The sequence below is a fragment of the Erpetoichthys calabaricus genome, chromosome 1 (genome assembly GCF_900747795.2).
Source record: "Erpetoichthys calabaricus chromosome 1, fErpCal1.3, whole genome shotgun sequence".
Classification (NCBI taxonomy): Eukaryota; Metazoa; Chordata; class Cladistia; order Polypteriformes; family Polypteridae; genus Erpetoichthys; species Erpetoichthys calabaricus.
In genome coordinates this window covers 302572501-302592242 of record NC_041394.2, presented here as the reverse complement: position 1 = coordinate 302592242, position 19742 = coordinate 302572501, and the positions used below count along the sequence as shown (strand labels likewise).

The 19742-nt window shown below is 38.7% G+C and overlaps 1 protein-coding gene across 1 annotated transcript in view; it reads right to left on the bottom strand.

Annotated features, from left to right (window-relative positions):
* Nucleotides 1-19742, bottom strand: part of mettl25 (methyltransferase like 25) — a 145820-nt gene that overhangs the window by 52915 nt on the left and 73163 nt on the right. The window contains exon 8 of the mRNA XM_028817207.2: nt 1055-1128. Within this exon, the coding sequence (XP_028673040.1) occupies nt 1055-1128 (74 nt within the window). The remainder of the gene's footprint in view (nt 1-1054; nt 1129-19742) is intronic.

Sequence of the window (19742 nt, the reverse complement as noted above, 5' to 3'; positions counted from 1 at the left end):
CCATACAAAACAACTGATGCTCACACTTGATTGTTTTTAATCTGTAAGGGAGAAAATTCTGACTATTACATGCATGGTCATGTTGCAAAATTAGATCCAAAGGCAACTGGTAGCATTTGATTTTGACATGATTAGTGTGAACGCTCATTGTCTTAATCAAAATGTTCATTCACACAAGGTAATGCGGATCATGATCAGCCTGATACAGTAGCATTTGACCTGTTACAAATAGCAGTTAAAAAAACTACTGAAGCAGTGCCCCGCATGATGTACACTTATCAACAGTCTCTCTTTTTTTTTTTAGCTGTGTTCACTAAATTACACTTTGCTTTATGTACTAGTAGAGGCCATAAAATAAATTAATAAAAAGAGCTGTACACAATGAATCCCAAAATAAACATGCATTATTATTATTTTTTTTTAAGTTAGAAGTTAGTTACAAGTCTTCCCCTTCTTGTGGAGCCATCTGACCACTTCAGGGTCTATCAGAGTTAAATAATCTTTTGAGTTATGTTTAATTTTTATTGACATATTTTATTTTGTATCTCTGTTGAAATAAAAATTATTGCAGTAAATGTGAAGTATGTGCACATTTTAATTATAATTCAGTAAATTCCTTAATGCATATGTTATATAATTATATTATCTACAGAAAAACGTAGAAATAATAAAGAATATTTAAAAGGGAAAAAAGTGTGTAATACTTGTTTTAACTTAAGATTTTGTAATGTATTTTTTCTAAAGTTTTTAATTGCTTGTCCTTTTTTGAAGTTAACTGTGAAGGAGTACTTTTTAAAAGCAATCATCTTGAAAAAACAGTCAACAGTAAATTATTTAAAAATCTATAAAATCCAACCTGTTCCTTTACTTGTTCAGTTTGTGATACAGCATAAGATTACACTATAAAAACAAATTTTGAAAACTGTTCTGGGCAAACAAATGTAGGTTTTAGTTCAAAGAACCAAAAAAAGCTAAAACTTTACACGTAAATAAAATCCAATTTTGCATATTTGAAACTGAGAAGATATGTTTTTCCAATTTAAAAGTAGCTCACCTTTTAAATGTACCAAAGTGTTCCTTTATTATTACATGGAGAACTGCTCTGTAAAATAGTGATTCAATAGGAAGCTGTAAAACAAAAAAAAATAAAAAGAATGAGTAAAAACATTTGTAAATACAGTATATAATTTTCATTTTTAAGGCAATGCCCTAGAAGCATTACTATAAAAGGTAAACTTGATTTCTGTTCCACAGACAACTGTATAGTACTCTGTTTTAGGCAATAGAATAAAAATAAACATCTTTTTAGTTTTGCTCTTGTATAAATTTTTTGCACATACCATTAAAAAGCAATCACTTTAGTGCTACTAATGTAATATATAACCCAAGATTACATGAATATTCACACAACAAAATGCAATTTCTCAAGATTACGTTAAAATCTAAAATAAAATTAGGGTTTGGGTGTTTGTTCCTCACAAATCCCCACTACTTGTTTTCTTAAAAATGACTTCCAGTTAACTTTAAAATCGATTTCATACTCCTCCTTCTAAAAAACAAAATGTTGAATAGACTGTTCCTCTGTACCTCATTGAATATTTTAATGCTTACATATGAAGCATGCCCTACAGTCAAAAGACATAGGCTAACATAAAACATTACCACATTGGGCACAGGCCCGGAGGTATATAATCTTTACATTTTAAAAATTATATTTTCTACAAGGGCTGGCAGAGTAGTACCGTATCGCAATTACAGTCTGCCAACTTAAGGGTTTGCTTTTAGCCAAAATTTGTTAACATTTTGAAGATTTTCACTTCCTGACACTTCATTGTCAATATGTTTTGTTATCCCTGTCTGTTTCATATTTGCTAATAATACTCTTGTTTGATTGGATTTATCATCAGTTGATAATTTTAGGTCTTAAGTAATATGTTAACAATGAAAGAGACCTTTGCTAAATAATTACCACCAAAAAAGTAAAAAAGTGAAACTGTAAAAGGTGATAGGCACACAAAAACTAAGACAGCATCACTAAAGCTATAAACATTTCATAAAATTACAGTAGGACAATAAGCTGAAGTGTGACCAAAACAGTTTTACAATGAATAATAATCAGACTTCACTTCTTATACAAATGTCTATATTTCTTAAAACTCCATAAAAAGTCAGGAGCATTCAATTATAATGTTATGTTCTTTGCTCACACTGGGTTCTGAAAAGCATCTGTGTACTCTTATCATCATCATCAACATGCAATCATCTCGGACTGTTTTATCTAGTGAGGATCATAGTGACAACAGATAAAATATGTCAACCCAGACTATTTTGTCACTAACTACAGATTTCAGCTTTTCCATGAGGAATTCCTAGGTGTTTCCAAGCCATCTGAGAGATGCAATCCCTCCAGCATGTTCTGGGTCTGCCAGAGAGGGAGAGAGAGAGATGGAGGGAGGGAAGGAGGGTTTAGGTAGATAGATAGATAGATAGATAGATAGATAGATAGATAGATAGATAGATAGATAGATAGATAGATAGATAGATAGATAGATAGATAGATAGATAGATAGATAGATAGATAGATAGATAGATAGATAGATAGATAGATAGTCAGTCAGTCTAAGCCCAGTGGAATGTGCCCATAGAAGCTCCATGGGGAATCATCTGGGGAGTACTCTAATGAAATAGTCAAACCACCCCAAATGTCTCCTCTCGATCCAGAGGAACAGTGACTCTATTTTGAGACTCTACTGAACTGCTGAGTTTCTCACCCTCAAGGTGTGCCATCCCAGCAGGTCTGTGAAGAAACCTAATTTCTGCCACTTGCAATTGCAATCTCATTCTTTCGGTCATTAATCACAGTTGATGATCATAGGTGAGGACAGGGATGTAACTCGACTGGTAAACCAAGAGTTTTGCCTTTAGACTTAGTTCCTGTTTTGCAATTGTAGATCAGTACAACACCTGCAGAACTGCTATCATCGTTCCAATCTGCTTATCAATCTCATGTTTCCTTCACTAAGGGCAGTCGTCCCCCCTCACTCGAGGAGAGCATTAAGGATCTGGAGAATATCCTGATCCTCAAACCTGCTGCTTCACACTTGGCAGCGAATTGTGCAAGTGTGTACCAAAAATCACAGTAAGATGATGCAAAGAGGGCATCATTGTTTTGTGATGCCTCGTAAAACAGCAGCTTGAATATAGCTTAGACTACAGATTCCTATAGTCGTAACTGAACAACCAGAGTGAGAGGACAGGCAGACACAAATGTAAAAATATCAAGGAAAAATATAAAAGCTATTCATTATATTTGTGCCAAATTAGAGTCTTGTGCCAAACAATAATGTATTATTAATAAAATCAGTCTTGTGCACTAACACAATCAAAAAGTAAAGTGCAACTATAAATGAATTAAAAAAAATAAAAAAGTCTCAACTTACTTCACTCTTTACCCTCCTCAAAATTACTCAGGGCAAACAGACTTCACTGAGCACTTTAACAGGACACTGACTAACTCACGCCACCAGTTTCTCAATTACGGTCTCTCCAGGACTTTCAGAGGACTTAATTTTGTAGGCACTGCCATATCCTCCTTCCCGTTACAAGACTGTCAGATGAATATAAGCAAACCAATTGAATATCTTATAGCACATACAGCTTCTGTCATTCCCAGTTGGAGGTTTTTGCCACCACCTCAGTAAACAACTGGAAGACTTACCTCAGAACACTGCATCACCTTCTTCCCCTGTCATGGAGCTTGCAGAAGGCTGCTATGCTTTACTGATAAACCACACCAACAGAAACTGACCCACACTTGCTCTTGCAGCATTTCAAATATTCTCATAGGATGCCTGCAGCCAATCCTGATCAGACAACTCTTCAACCCCACCTATAGACTTACATGCCAACAAGTTTGCCCCACTGCATTCAATATCTGAATTTCAGCCCCTATTATATGGTATTGAACTTGCACACATGCACACACATGCCCTCATGCGAAATGGATCCATGGTCAAGTCTCTTTTCCTGAACTCTGCTCAGGTAAAATCTCTCCCAGAACTCTTTCCAGACCCTCACATGGCTTTTACTACCCAGCACCTCACCTGTTGCTTTTTTTCCATAGGAGACAGAACACCTCCCATGGACAAATGTCTCAAAAGACCTCTCACACCTTTGCACGTTCATCTGCCACCTCCACCTACGGAGCAATAGCAGGCAGCTGTCCAGCCACTCAAGCCGGCACCTGGTACTGCACATTATTGCCTCCTTGCACTGAGGTAAGTACAGCCATTGGATGGAGTGTCCCCTTTAGCACCCTGGCATAGGCCTTATCTGGAAGGCTGAGGAGTGTGATCCCTTTTTAGTTGTAACACCATTCTTCCAGTTCAAGGGCACTTTACTCACATTCCATGCAACACTGAATAGACATGTTAGCCAAGGTATCTCAAAAATATGCAGTGCTTTCCACATCTCTAGTCAGACCTCATCCACCCCAGCAGCTTTAACACTATGGAGTCCTTAGTCCACCATAGAGACTTTGGCAACAGTGATGAGACCCCAACTCCCACTGGAAGTGTCCAACAGTGCCTCCTCATAGGTGGAGCTGTATATACCTGGTTGAGGAGCTGCTCGGAGTGACAATGCTGTTAACAAATATTTCATTGGTTTGATTGTCTTTAAAAATCAATTAATTAAAAACATTTAATTTTAATATTAGATTTTAATGTTGGGATTGGATTGTGGGTTTGTTTTCACAATTTTATTGTATTTTTTCTTTGCTGTAATATGCTTGCTTAGTTCTTATTTCATTCTTTGTTTTGTTTGCATTTTGGCATCACATTAATGTCATCACATGTATTCATTTTGCTCGTGTCAAAGTAATCATCACAGTTATCATTAATATAAATCTCTGATATATTCTGCTGGTGCCTTTTTGGAGAAACAGAGGATGAGGTGGCTCAAGAAAAAAAGAAGAGAAAAAGAATGTTTTCTCTAGGGAAAGAAAACTAAAAACATTTGTTTTTGTTTTGTTTTTATTTTTAAGTATGGGGATCTTCATCTGTTAAGTCTTACTAAATTATGACTGTCCTGTTACATCTGCTGTGTGGCAGTGAGTACAAATGGCCGCAGTCATGTGATCTTAAATCACAGGCTGTTGTTTATCCCACCTGTTACTTTCCTGAAGCTGTTACCCATAATCCTTGTCTTGGGGCATCCAGTAAATTTAGTCTTGATACAAATCTTAAATTAATTGATAACCAAAAAATAAGGTGTATAATTAGACCAAGAGATAAAACCAGACCCTCCACCAGGGGCATCTGTAATAGAAATTTACTACAAATTAAAACAAAAAATATATCGCCAATTCAGAAAGAAGCATACAGTTTTAAATGCTGCTTATTGAACATTCGCTCTCTTGGCACTAAAGCTGTTTTGGTAAATGATATTATATTAAGTACAAACTCTGATCTGTGTCTTCTCACCGAAACCTGGCTTAGTAAATGTGACACTGTACCCCTAGCTGAGGCGTCACCAGATGGATACTCGTTCCTTCATAAGTCTAGAGATTCAGGTCGAGGAGGGGGCCTTGGAATAATTCATTGTAACAAAATGCAAATCACTTCTAAAAATTTAGGCAACTTTACATCCTTTGAAGCATTCATTTTAAATATTAAAACAGATTCCAACACAATTATAGTACTAGTCTATAGACCACCAGGGCCGTATTCATTGTTCATGTCTGAATTTAGCAACCTTTTATCTGACTTGGCTATAAATTATGATCACGTAGTACTGATGGGAGATTTTAATGTACACATTGATGTGGAAACTGACACTTTTAGCAAATGTTTTACTTATTTGTTAAATTCAGTAGGATTTTGTCAGAATGTCAGAGGTCCAACTCATAATCATAACCACACATTAGATTTAATTATAACTTACAAAGTTGAAATTCAAAATTTAATTATTACTCCATTAAATGAAGTTATTTCTGATCACTACTTAATTACATTTGATTTGGTCCTGCCCTTGCGAACACACTCCCAGATTAAAACAAAGACAGTGCGGCATCTAGATTGTAATTCTGCTTCAAAATTTATAGATACTTTGAGTAAGTCGAGTGTAATTGTGGACAACCATTTAGATCAGTTAACATCAAATGTAAACACAGAAAACAATCTAGATGAGCTAACATCACATTATAATGTGACCTTGAGAGATGCTCTGGACACAGTGGCTCCCCTTAAAACAAAAGTGATCAAAGCACATAGAAACTCTCCCTGGTTTAATGAAAACACTCGAGCTCTTAAATTAGAGTGTCGAAAACTGGAACGCAGATGGAGAACAACAAAGCTACAGGTCTTTCAAATTGCATGGACAGAGAGTGTTAATAAATATAAAAAAGCCCTCTTTAAAGCTCGGTCAGAATATTATTCTACATTAATAGATAGCAATAATAAAAATCCTCGGGCACTGTTTAGAACAGTGGCTAAATTAACAAATGGAAATTCAGATCAACAGTGCAAAATACCAACAGACATTAGCAGTACAGACTTTATTAACTTCTTCAATGAGAAAATTAAAAATATAAGATCCCAGATCTCTGCATCACAGTACAAACCAAATACTAGCTTAGCAGACCCTGTCTCACATTGCACTCGGCACTTTAGTAATTTTAATCCTGTAACTGAGCAGGAAGTCTTAAGTTTAATTTCTAAAATGAAGCCCACTACTTGTTCCCTAGATCCAGTGCCAACAAAACTAGTAAAAAGTGCAATGGATGTTCTTGCAGCGCCTATCCTAAACATTATCAATAGTTCATTATTGCATGGCACAGTACCAGATGCACTAAAAGTGTCAGTCATTAAACCATTACTTAAAAAGTCAGACCTTGACCCACACATACTTAATAATTATAGGCCTATTTCAAATTTACCGTTTCTCTCTAAAATACTAGAAAAAGTAGTCGCCAGTCAGCTTCAGACACACCTTATGCATTACAATTTATTTGAGAAATTCCAGTCTGGTTTTCGCACTGGTCATAGTACAGAAACGGCACTAACACGGGTTGTAAATGACATTCTGATATCCTCTGATGAAGGAAACTCAACTGTAATTATGTTGTTGGACTTAAGTGCAGCATTTGACACCATCGACCATTCTATTTTACTGCACAGGCTAGAAAATGATGTTGGGCTTACAGGCACCGTGCTCGCTTGGTTTAGTTCTTACTTATCAAATCGATTCCAATATGTACAGAAATGTGCTGACAGTACTCCATCATTATACACAGAAGTTCAATATGGTGTCCCGCAGGGCTCAGTACTGGGACCTTTACTGTTTTCACTGTACATGCTTCCACTGGGATCTATCATTAGGAAACATAATGTTAATTTTCACTCGTATGCAGATGACACTCAGTTATACCTTTCATTTAAATCAAATGAAGTTTCTCCAATGTGGTCTTTAATTAGTTGTGTTAGTGAATTAAAGGAGTGGATGAATAAGAACTACTTGTCTTTAAATACAGATAAAACAGAGATGTTAATTGTTGGAGGGAATGATGCTGATCACAATAATATTTTGTCATCATTTAACTCGATGGGAATCCCAGTCAATTTTACTGAATCAGCCCGCAATCTAGGAGTTATCTTTGACTCTAGCATGTCATTTAAAGCGCATATTACAAAGTTGTCCAAAACATGTTTCTTCCATCTTAAAAATGTTAGGAAATTAAGGCGCTTTTTAAATAAACAGGATTCTGAGAAACTAATTCATGCATTTATCTCTAGTAGGATTGACTACTGCAATGCGGTGTTCACTGGATGTTCAAACTGTTCTTTATACAGCCTCCAGTTAATCCAAAATGCGGCTGCGAGAATTATTACAAGAACAAGAAAATACGAACACATAACTCCAGTTCTTAAATCCTTACACTGGCTCCCGGTTAAGTTCAGGGCAGATTTCAAAATCCTTCTTTTAACATATAAATCATTAAATGGTCGAGGTCCGGCTTACTTGTCTGAACTTATCATGACTTACAAACCAGAGCGCACATTAAGATCTCAAGATGCCGGTCTGCTTATGATTCCAAGGATTAATAAAATAACAGTGGGGGGTCGAACTTTTAGTTACAGGGCCCCTAAACTGTGGAATGGTCTGCCTGCTACTATAAGAGATGCCCCTTCGGTCTCAGCTTTTAAATCCCGGCTGAAGACTCACTACTTCAGTTTAGCATATCCTGACTAGAGCTGCTGATTAACTGTACAGACTGCATCTCTGTTGTTAGTCATTAGCACTTAAACATAAGTAACATGACAGTTATAATTGTATACTAACCCTCACTTATTCTGTTTTTCTTCTCGGTACTCAAATGTGGCACTTGGTGCTACGGCCCACCCGCCAAGTTGTTTTGCCTGCCTAAGGAAAAGTCATCTCTGATGGAGGATCGCAGGAATCGTGGGAGAGAGGGGTCCTTTCATCGGATTGGCTGGCCCAGCACTGTTTCAGCTGTGGAATGGCCAAATGGGGGAGGCACCTTGAAGGATGAGGTCTCCAGGACTCTATACAAATACAAATCTTATTATGGGATATATCATCTACTGTTAAATTCTGCTCTGTACTTCTAAAATTTATATATATTTTTTTTTATTTCTTACTATATTCAGAAATTGTTCTGTGTACTGTACTGTATTGTATTGACCCCCTTCTTTTGACACCCACTGCACGCCCAATCTACCTGGAAAGGGGTCTCTCTCTGAACTGCCTTTCCCAAGGTTTCTTCCATTTTTCCCTACTAGGTTTTTTTGGGAGTTTTTCCTTGTCTTCTTAGAGAGTCAAGGCTGGGGGGCTGTCAAGAGGCAGGGCCTGTTAAAGCCCATTGCGGCACTTCCTGTGTGATTTTGGGCTATACAAAAATAAACTGTATTGTATTGTATTGTAAATGTTGAATTCTTCAGGAGCAATGTGTATCTTAATCTTGTTAACTAGCCCATCCACTAAGGTAGTAGCTCCTCTTTCTCTATTAATATTGACATCCAGCAAACTGGAGGCTGTCTTCTGCTTGTTTAGCCGTTTAGTTTAAATTCAAAATAGAAAATACCTTCTGTATTTTTACATTTTTTGAGCAGCTAGCCAATGTAAGCAGTGACTACTTTGTTGTATAAGTGGTGGCAGTCTTGTTTGTGTTGTCTGCCAGCGTACCAACCTTTTTCTGTGGCAGCTGTTTAACTGTATTGCCAGATTGCCCATTCAAACAGCCATGCTGAAACTTTAGTTATTTCATGTTTCATATTACATTTGTTATGAGTGTTTCTGATGATCTTCTCTGCTTCTGCGCCTCTTTCAAGGCTATACATTCTTTTTGCAAATACTTTGGAAATGACCTAGTCTTTACTTTTAGGTGAACAGTATCGCATGTTTCTTTTATCTATACTCTCCTGTGACATCCCTTTTACTCACTGGAGTTCACCTTCTCCTTGACCTTTCTGCTCTTTCTGACTTTCCAGAAGATATTGTTCTCTTTATGCGAAAATCACTGTCAAGTTAGCTTTAGCCTCTTGTTGAAAATCACAATATTTATCAGAGAACGCTGGGAATTTGAGTTTGGTACAGCCCTTTTGGGTTCCGGGGGGACTGCCAAGAGGAGCTGCAGAACCCTATACTGGACTTCAATTACACCTGGGAGTAATTCCAGGTAATGCTGATGAGCCATCTGGAGCACTCCCAGGTGCTGAATAAAAGGAGCCGCCTCACTCCATTTGGAAAGCAAGAGTCAGGAGGAAGAAGGGTGAAGCTTGCCGGAAGAGGAGCGGAGGAGGAAGGACAGAAAGAGAGATGAAGAGAAGAAAAGGACTGTGAATCGTGTACTATTGGTGCTTTGTACTGTGCTGTGCTCTGGACAGCGAGGACTAAGCACTTCCCAGCTGTAAATAAAGTGTGTTTTGTGCTGCAGTTGTGTCTCTGCCTGTTTGTGTCGAGTTAGGGTGGCTGTATGTGCCCTGGAGGGCCACAATATTGTAGCTGCGAAGTATAAGGAGAGTTCAAGCACAGGTAAAACATGTGCCGAAAGAAATCTCTCAGTCCAAAGGTTTGTTTTAAAAATATTTAGTGAAAGTTAAAAGCAAATAATCCACACAAGAATAAAGAAAAAAGTTATTACACACGTAGAATAAAAGGCAAAAAAAAGAAAAAATGTATCTTCTCTAGATAAACTTAGCTTTTCTTGAGAAACTTTAGTTATTTCTGTACTTAAAAGTTCTTTACTTCTTCTTCTATACAGGTAGTCCCCAGGTTACGGACATCCGACATATGAACGGGGCTGCAGATGCGATGTATGCGCCTCAGTAACTGCCGCTCCGTAAATCTTCGGCCCGGGGATGCTGCAAGCGGTGGCTGGATGGAGGCTGGAGGGAGGTTGATTTCGCTGCTCGCGCAATGTAGTGTCCGTCGGGCGGCTCCCAGCGGCAAGTGGTTTCACTGCCCATCCACGGCTGCCCCCCCACCACACACGGCTGCCCCCCCACCACACACAGCTGCCCCATTCGTTCTAGGTGGGCGGCTGGTAATGCTGCAAGTGGTGACCCTGTTGTGGCTGAACTGAGGCCATTGAGGGTGAACGGGGAGGCGGGGGGTAGCATTGTAGTGTGCCTCAGATGGCTGCGTGTTGAATGGGGGCGGTGGACACTGCAGGCAGCATACTGTAGTGGAGGTGAGTGTGATGTGGGCTGGTGATGAACCACTCCTCGGTGCCCCCATTCATTCTCAATAGCACGCCTGCTTGTACTGTTACGCACATAGCAGGAAGTTGTCTCTTGTCCGTACAGGGTGGTCCAGATCTAATTCTGCAGATCCAGATCGTATGGATGACTTTGATTAATGCAGGGACGATTCCAGTTCGGCGCGAAGACAATTCTTCGTGTCGTCAGTTCGCACACTTGTCGATGGTCCGGGATTTTTCGGGTGATTTTCTATGTAACAAACTGAATAAGTTATAGCGTAATGAAAATTGCGTAGTTAGATCTGGACCACCCTATATATCAGATGTGTTGACGACTGGTGCCTAATCTGCTGTGATAGTGTGTACAGTGCTGTACAGAAGAGCTCATTTTAACCCTTCAAGAATGTCTCTGAAACACAAATCTGATGCAAGTGCTGGTGCTACAGTAAAGAAGAGAAAAACCATCACCATTGAAAATAAAGTAGAAATAATAAAAAGGTCAGAAAGAGGTGAAACTCCATCATTCATTCACCTGGGGACTGCCTGTACTTAAAGATTCTTAACTTCTTATATACTTAAAGATTCTTAGCTTCTTCTTCTGTACACTATAAGCGTACAGTTCTGCACTTAAATAAGCACGTTATCTTATGAGTTACTTCACACACTCAGAAGGCCCGTAGGGCCTTAGGCACGGTTTAAAACCATGTGCCCTCTACACCTTACACATGGCAAGGCTGGTCACTAACTGAGAATAAAATTTAGTCACAGCTGTTAGAAATAGCTAGACTATACCAATTTTACTCAACTTATGGGGGTTATAGGAACCTCCCGTAGATTATGCATTGTCATCTAGTAAAATATTTATGAATCTTATGTAACTAGAAAATGGCTCTTCAACATCAGGCCCCTCATTGTTTATGCTAGGGCAGAAATCATTTACTTTAACATTACTTAGTAAGAGCCTTCACTACTTTATTGAACTTAAACATAACTTAAGAAACTTTAAAACTTAAATTCTACTGTAAACACACAAGCACAATTATTCAAGCATGCAAAAGGTAAAATTAATCATTTCAGTCATTTGCTGCTTCCTGGAGCAGGCACAGTTTGTTCACAGGTCTGTCTAGTGTGCTGGTCTTGGTCTGCACATAAACCCTTCTGACTGCCCCTCTGCATCTGGCATTGTCTTTATGACTTGACCCTATACCCAGGAGTTACAGGGTGTAGCATCTTGTAATTACGCCCACAATGTCCAATTTCTTTATGAACTTGTTGCATAATGAGAGTAGCAATATGTGAATTATTCTGAATGTTTGGAGGGTGTTTTGCCTCTTCTGGCATAGCAGATTTGCTGAGTCTTCCTCCGCCTCTCAATACTCCTTTTTGCAGTACTGGGTCCAGTTTGTTGATTTTACTACCTTTATTTACATGCTGATTTTTACTTAAGGCTTTAACTTCCTCTGGGTAAGCTTGTAGTTGACTGAGGTGAAGTGTTCATCTTCTGCTTTAGACAAGTCATCTAGAGACAGTGGCTTCAGCCTCGTTATCGATTTGTATTCCTTCATATGTTCTGTGAACAGTATCTTTTGTCTTTCTGGGCTATGACCAGAATGACTGACTGTATATTGAATTGCCTTTCTCTCTTCTTTCAGATGCAGTAGCATTTCTTTGAAACTAAGGAACCAAGTTATTTCTTTCTTTAAATTGAACCATTTTGAGTAGTACTCTACAAGTCTTTTTACTGGTTCAACTTTTTTCTTCTACACTAGCAAAATTTACTACACACCTTTTGATTTCCAGATCGTCCTTAGTAGACAGGTCCACTTCATTCTGTCTCTTAGGCCTTTCGTGCTCTGGCTGTAGCAGGAAGTTTGGGCTTTGTATCCAAGTCTTACTTTTCTATTGTCAATTCTGTTGATACCTGATCTGTAGGATTTTGTGCAGATGTGACATACCTCCATTGCGAGGGTTGTGAGTGCTCTCTTTTTTTTTTTGTTTTTTTTTTTTTGTTCTTTATTTCGCCTTATACAATTTCTTGTATTAGGAATTTGGTAGTTTTCGCATACCCCTTGGGGTCAGAGCGCAGGGTCAGTCATTGTACAGCGCCCCTGGAGCAATTACAGGTTAAGGGCCTTGCTCAAGGGCCCAGCAGAGCAGTGGCCTTTTTGGCAGTGACGGGGATTCGAACCGGCAACCTTCGGGATACCAGCACAGATCCTTAGCCTCAGAGCCACCACTCCGCCTGTACTTATCACTGCAATTCTATTGGCAACAAAAGTTTTGTAGTGTGCACTTTCATTTGCAATGTACCTTAGTACTGTGGTGCTGTCAGTCCAAAAGATTGACTGTTGCAGGGGTATCTGTAGTTCTTGTTTTAACATTTTGTCCATTTTGACTGCTACCACTGCTGCTGCAAGTTCTAACCTTGGTATAGTGACAGGTTTTAGTGTTGCCACTCTTGATTTCCCCATTATAAATGAACAATGTCTCTTATTTTCTTTATTAGTCAGAATCAGGTAGGAAACAGTGCCATACCCATTTTCTGAAACACCTCCAAAATTATGCATTTGTGCAGACATTATTTGACCAAATTCAGGCGGTTTAATGCACCTGTTTACATTGTAATCAACAAGTAGCTGCAAATCGTCCATCCATTTTTCCCATTGCTGGACATACTTAACCTCCACTTCTTGATCCCATGCATATTTCTCTTTACACAGTTCTCTTAGAATAAGCTTAGCAGGCAATATGACTGGTGTTAAAAATCCAAGTGGACTGTATATTGAACTGACCACTGACAGAATACCATGTCTTGTAGCAGGCTTATCTTGCAGCTTTTCCTGGAACTTCAAACTGTCAGTCTGTGTGCACCATTGAACACCTAAGGCTCTTTCACCTGGTAACAAATCATGGCTTAAGTCTAAGTCCTTTTGATCTACTGCCCTGTCTTCCTCTGGAATGGACAAGACTGCTCTGCTATTACTTATCCATTTTGTAAGATAAAATCCTCCCTTTAAGCACAGGGCTTGAAGATCTCTGGCCAATTTTATGGCTTATTCTTCTGTAGCAACTGACTTTAAACAGTCATCAACACAGAAGTTGTGCAGCACAGTGTTAACTGCTTCCTCTGGAGCTGTGCCTCTTGCATCCTCTGCTGTTCTTCATAAGGCATAACACTAGAATTACCAGAGCCTACGAAAAAACTCGTAAATCCGTCCCACCTTAAATCGCGTCTTAAATCCGTTTGCACATCTCCGTCAGAGTCTTTTGTCATCTAAATGTGCTGATAAACAAAAGCTACTAGCAGCCAGGTATTCCATCCCCCCACCGACTTAGAATGAACTTCTCCTAGCTCATGCCTTGCCTTGATTTGATTATCTGGGATTGAAGTGGAGTTTTAGAGTGGAAATAATTCTAGCATTATTTGGAATACACGCATTTCATGTATGTTCCGTTTCTATAGTAGTCTGTGCAAACACATTTTTAAAACAGAAACGTTTTTCATATTCTAATAGTAAATGACAAAATGTAGGCATAAACTATATAACGTATGAAGCCTGAAGTCCATATATCAAAGAAACACTTTCACAAAAGGTACAAATAAGAGAACACGTGCGCTTTTATTCAAAAATATAACTGCACAAAAAAAAAAGCTGCATTAGCATGCCACATTGACACTGTTACTACAACCGCCGCGGTGGCGTAATGGTATCAGTTCCTGACTGGGAATCAGAGGGTGGCGAGTTCGATACCCGCACGGCTCCACTTCGAGAAATGAACTGCTCTTATTCTTACAATTTTAGAGTAACAACATAAATTTGATTTCAGTCTGTAACAGCCGGTGTAACTTATGATACTGGTAAAGGTTAGCTTTTTTTTTTTTTCATTCACTTTTCATTCTCGCAGTCGCATTCAGAATCAATCCATACAACCCCATCTGACACAGCTGGTTTCACATAAATAAAAGTGCACTTTTATTCAAGACTATAACCGAAGAATAAAGAAAGCAAGTTACAGTTGGTGGTTGATACGACAGCTTGCGTGGTGCAATGTTAAGAACTGCTGATTTCAAGTGACGGTGAGATACGAAGAAGGCAGCTTCGCCAGCATTTGTGTGTCAGAACCCTTTTGGGGGCGGTAGTATGCATCGTGGTACACTGCAGACCTATAGCGCGTCTTTATGTCAGATGGGGTTATATGGATTGATTCTGAATGCGACTGCAAGAATGAAAAGTGAATTAAAAAAAAAAAAAAAGCTAACCTTTACCAGTATCATAAGTTACACCGGCTGTTACAGACTGAAATCAAATTTATGTTGTTATTCTAAAATTGTAAGAATAAGCGCAGTTCACTTCTCGAAGTGGAGCCGTGCGGGTATCGAACTCGCCACCCTCTGATTCCCAGTCAGGAACTGATACCATTACGCCACCGCGGCGGTTGTAGTAACAGTGTCAATGTGGCATGCTAACGCGGCTTTTTTTTTTGTGCAGTTATATTTTTGAATAAAAGCGCACGTGTTCTCTTATTTGTACCTTTTGTGAAAGTGTTTCTTTGATATATGGACTTCAGGCTTCATACGTTATATAGTTTATGCCTACATTTTGTCATTTACTATTAGAATATGAAAAACGTTTCTGTTTTAAAAATGTGTTTGCACAGACTACTATAGAAACGGAACACACATGAAATGCGTGTATTCCAAATAACGCTAGAATTATTTCCACTCTAAAACTCCACTTCAATCCCAGATAATCAAATCAAGGCAAAGCATGAGCTAGGAGAAGTTCATTCTAAGTCAGTGGGGGGATGGAATAGCTGGCTGCTAGTAGCTTTTGTTTATCAGCACATTTAGATGACAAAAGACTCTGGCGGAGATGTGCAAACGGATTTAAGACGCGATTTAAGGTGGGACGGATTTCCGAGTTTTTTCGTAGGCTCTGGTAATTCTAGTGATAAGAGGCACAACTGGGTGATGAAGTGGCACCAAAAAGATGTAATGTCATTTGTATTCCTCTAGTCCATTGTTTAGATTACCTTCAGGCCACCACAGGAAACGAAGAAGATCAGTGTCTTCATCTGGAACTTTCACTTGATTTAATGTCTGCCATGAGAGCAATTGACTCCTCTCTGAATCTTATAAGAACTCCAAAGAGTGTATTAGTTAAATCGGGTCCTTTCAGCAACTGTTCATTTAGAGAAAAGCCTTGGTAAGTGGCTGTACAGTTAAAAAACACTGATTTTATTTTTCTTTGGATGATATACTCCATGGTGAGGGATGTACCACACTCACTCTCTTTCGAGGGTCAGCTGTTCAGTGGGTACCTTAATGGCATATCCTTTATCTAAAATGTCTTTCATGAAAATTTTGTAATCCTTATGGAATGTTGGATACTTTGTGAGTTTCTTTTTGAGTCCAATGGTACGTTGTTCTGGAATGCAACGATTGTTTGGCACTTTAAGCGTTTCATCTTTAAAAGGTAGATTAATGCAATAGTGTCCATCCACTAGCCTTGCAGTATCTGAAGCTATGCGCATGAATTAAATGTCCTCCTGTGACATACAGTGGTGTGAAAAACTATTTGCCCCCTTCCTGATTTCTTATTCTTTTGCATGTTTGTCACACAAAATGTTTCTGATCATCAAACACATTTAACCATTAGTCAAATATAACACAAGTAAACACAAAATGCAGTTTTTAAATGATGGTGTTTATTATTTAGGGAGAAAAAAAATCCAAACCTACATGGCCCTGTGTGAAAAAGTAATTGCCCCCTTGTTAAAAAATAACCTAACTGTGGTGTATCACACCTGAGTTCAATTTCCGTAGCCACCCCCATGCCTGATTACTGCCACACCTGTTTCAATCAAGAAATCACTTAAATAGGAGCTGCCTGACACAGAGAAGTAGACCAAAAGCACCTCAAAAGCTAGACATCATGCCAAGATCCAAAGAAATTCAGGAACAAATGAGAACAGAAGTAATTGAGATCTATCAGTCTGGTAAAGGTTATAAAGCCATTTCTAAAGCTTTGGGACTCCAGCGAACCACAGTGAGAGCCATTATCCACAAATGGCAAAAACATGGAACAGTGGTGAACCTTCCCAGGAGTGGCCGGCCGACCAAAATTACCCCAAGAGCGCAGAGACGACTCATCCGAGAGGTCACAAAAGACCCCAGGACAACGTCTAAAGAACTGCAGGCCTCACTTGCCTCAATTAAGGTCAGTGTTCACGCCTCCACCATAAGAAAGAGACTGGGCAAAAACGGCCTGCATGGCAGATTTCCAAGACGCAAACCACTGTTAAGCAAAAAGAACATTAGGGCTCGTCTCAATTTTGCTAAGAAACATCTCAATGATTGCCAAGACTTTTGGGAAAATACCTTGTGGACTGATGAGACAAAAGTTGAACTTTTTGGAAGGCAAATGTCCCATTACATCTGGCGTAAAAGGAACACAGCATTTCAGAAAAAGAACATCATACCAACAGTAAAATATGGTGGTGGTAGTGTGATGGTCTGGGGTTGTTTTGCTGCTTCAGGACCTGGAAGGCTTGCTGTGATAGATGGAACCATGAATTCTACTGTCTACCAAAAAATCCTGAAGGAGAATGTCTGGCCATCTGTTCGTCAACTCAAGCTGAAGCGATCTTGGGTGATGCAACAGAACAATGACCCAAAACACACCAGCAAATCCACCTCTGAATCGCTGAAGAAAAACAAAATGAAGACTTTGGAGTGGCCTAGTCAAAGTCCTGACCTGAATCCAATTGAGATGCTATGGCATGACCTTAAAAAGGCGGTTCATGCTAGAAAACCCTCAAATAAAGCTGAATTACAACAATTTTGCAAAGATGAGTGGGCCAAAATTCCTCCAGAGCGCTGTAAAAGACTCATTGCAAGTTATCGCAAACGCTTGATTGCAGTTATTGCTGCTAAGGGTGGCCCAACCAGTTATTAGGTTCAGGGGGCAATTACTTTTTCACACAGGGCCATGTAGGTTTGGATTTTTTTTTCTCCCTAAATAATAAAAACCACCATTTACAAACTGCATTTTGTGTTTACTTGTGTTATATTTGACTAATGGTTAAATGTGTTTGATGATCAGAAACATTTTGTGTGACAAACATGCAAAAGAATAAGAAATCAGGAAGGGGGCAAATAGTTTTTCACACCACTGTATTCCTCACAGCTGCGTTCTGGAAAGTCTATATTATATTGTTGGAGTAACATTTGTTCTACCTCCATTACTGTTACATGATTGACTGAATAACTTTGCATTCTTTCTTTGTCTGAGCCCTTTATCAATCCATTAACAATCCACCCACGGAATGTTTTCACAGCATAAAGTCCTTCACCTTCACTATGTATGATTTGCCATGGCTCCATGACTTTAGGGGCATTTGTACCTAATAACAATAATATTAATAACAGAATTGTGATAATATTATTGCTTTGGTCAGCATTTATCTAGGGTAGATGCATGTCTTTTAGATAAGACAATTTCTTGACATCTTCTTGTGTTGGGATGTTCTCCTTATTCTCTGGTATAGAGTTCACTGTGTACACTTCTAGTAAATCAAAAAATGTATTTTCCTCTATCCCACAGACTTGTAACTCGGTTAAAACTGTGCACTTTACCAATTTCTGTCTATTTACTTTGTCTCTATCTACAGTACTGATGTAGATATGAAACTTTCTTCCAGAAAGATTTAACTGCTTTTGCAAACTTTCTGTGCATAATGTAGCTGAGCTACCAGAGTCTTTCAGAGCATATTTTTCTACACATTTTTCACTCGTTTCAGACTTAACTTTAAATGGAGTCACAGCTAAGACACACTCTTTACCGGCCCCGGTATCAGTACAAGTTTCTAGTGGTTCCAAAGAAATATGGGCAGAAGAAATGTTCTCCTCTTCCGACTTAGTGTTCTCCTTTACAGGAGGTGTGGCTTTATCATCATTATCTATTTCCTTATTCATATGCAGAATTACTGGATGTAAATGAGAGCACATTTTGCATTTAATCTTTTCTTCACAGTCTTTACTAAGCTGTTCTTGTATAAGACCCTTAAAGCATAAGCCTTTAGATTTCAAAAAGTCAATTTTACTTTTGTAAGTTATTTTCTGAATTGCGATGCATTCGTTAAGATCGTGAGTTTCATTGCAAAAAAGACAGAGCTTACCGCTTGTACTTCCAGCCGTCTCCGCCTTTTTGACTGTGGTGTCTGTATTCCCTTTTTGGTCAGCAGCAGAAAGGTTTATAGAAAAATTGCTCGGGACGCCTTTTGAAGGGTACTTCTCTTGATCAGTCTTTTCTATTTCTTTCTTGAAGGTATGGCTTTGGTAGGAGCCGCCATACATGGAATCCAAGGCAGATGTTGTCTGTTCCTCCAGAAAACCATGTAAGTCAGTGAGTCCTGGTCTGCTTCTTTCTTTAGTTTTGATTTTTGCAGCTTTACTTTGCCAAAGCTCTCGTAGTTCTTGAGGAAGCTTTGATGACATAGTGCGGATATTTAAATTGTTATCAAATTCGGTTCCGTTCTTTAAACCCGACATAACACTTTTACAATTACCAAGAAAGATTTTGTATGCCATTAAGCTCTCTCCATCACCTGTTCTTATTTGTGACCACTTCTTGACTTTATTCGCATAGGCGTTCCCTATTTATAAGTGGTTTCCATATAAAGTCTCGATCAGTTTTCTGGCCTTTCTGTAACCTTCTGCTGGCGGCAGATATGTATAGTTCTGTGAGATGTCTCTAGGCATTTCTTTGGTAAATTGTATTAAGTACTCTAATTTGTCTCCAGGATCATTTACTACCTAATCGATAGCTCAATCAAATGCCCTGATAAAGTTTATATAAGTCAATGGATCGCCATCAAATATTGGAACCTTTCTATGGGGTACATTAGACGCTTGTGTCTTAATTTGTTGTTCTTCAGTTGATCATGACACTGTTCATAATGCGGTTGTTGAAGAGGTGCTGATGTTTTATTTTGTTGATCATAAAGCAGTTGCTGAGGA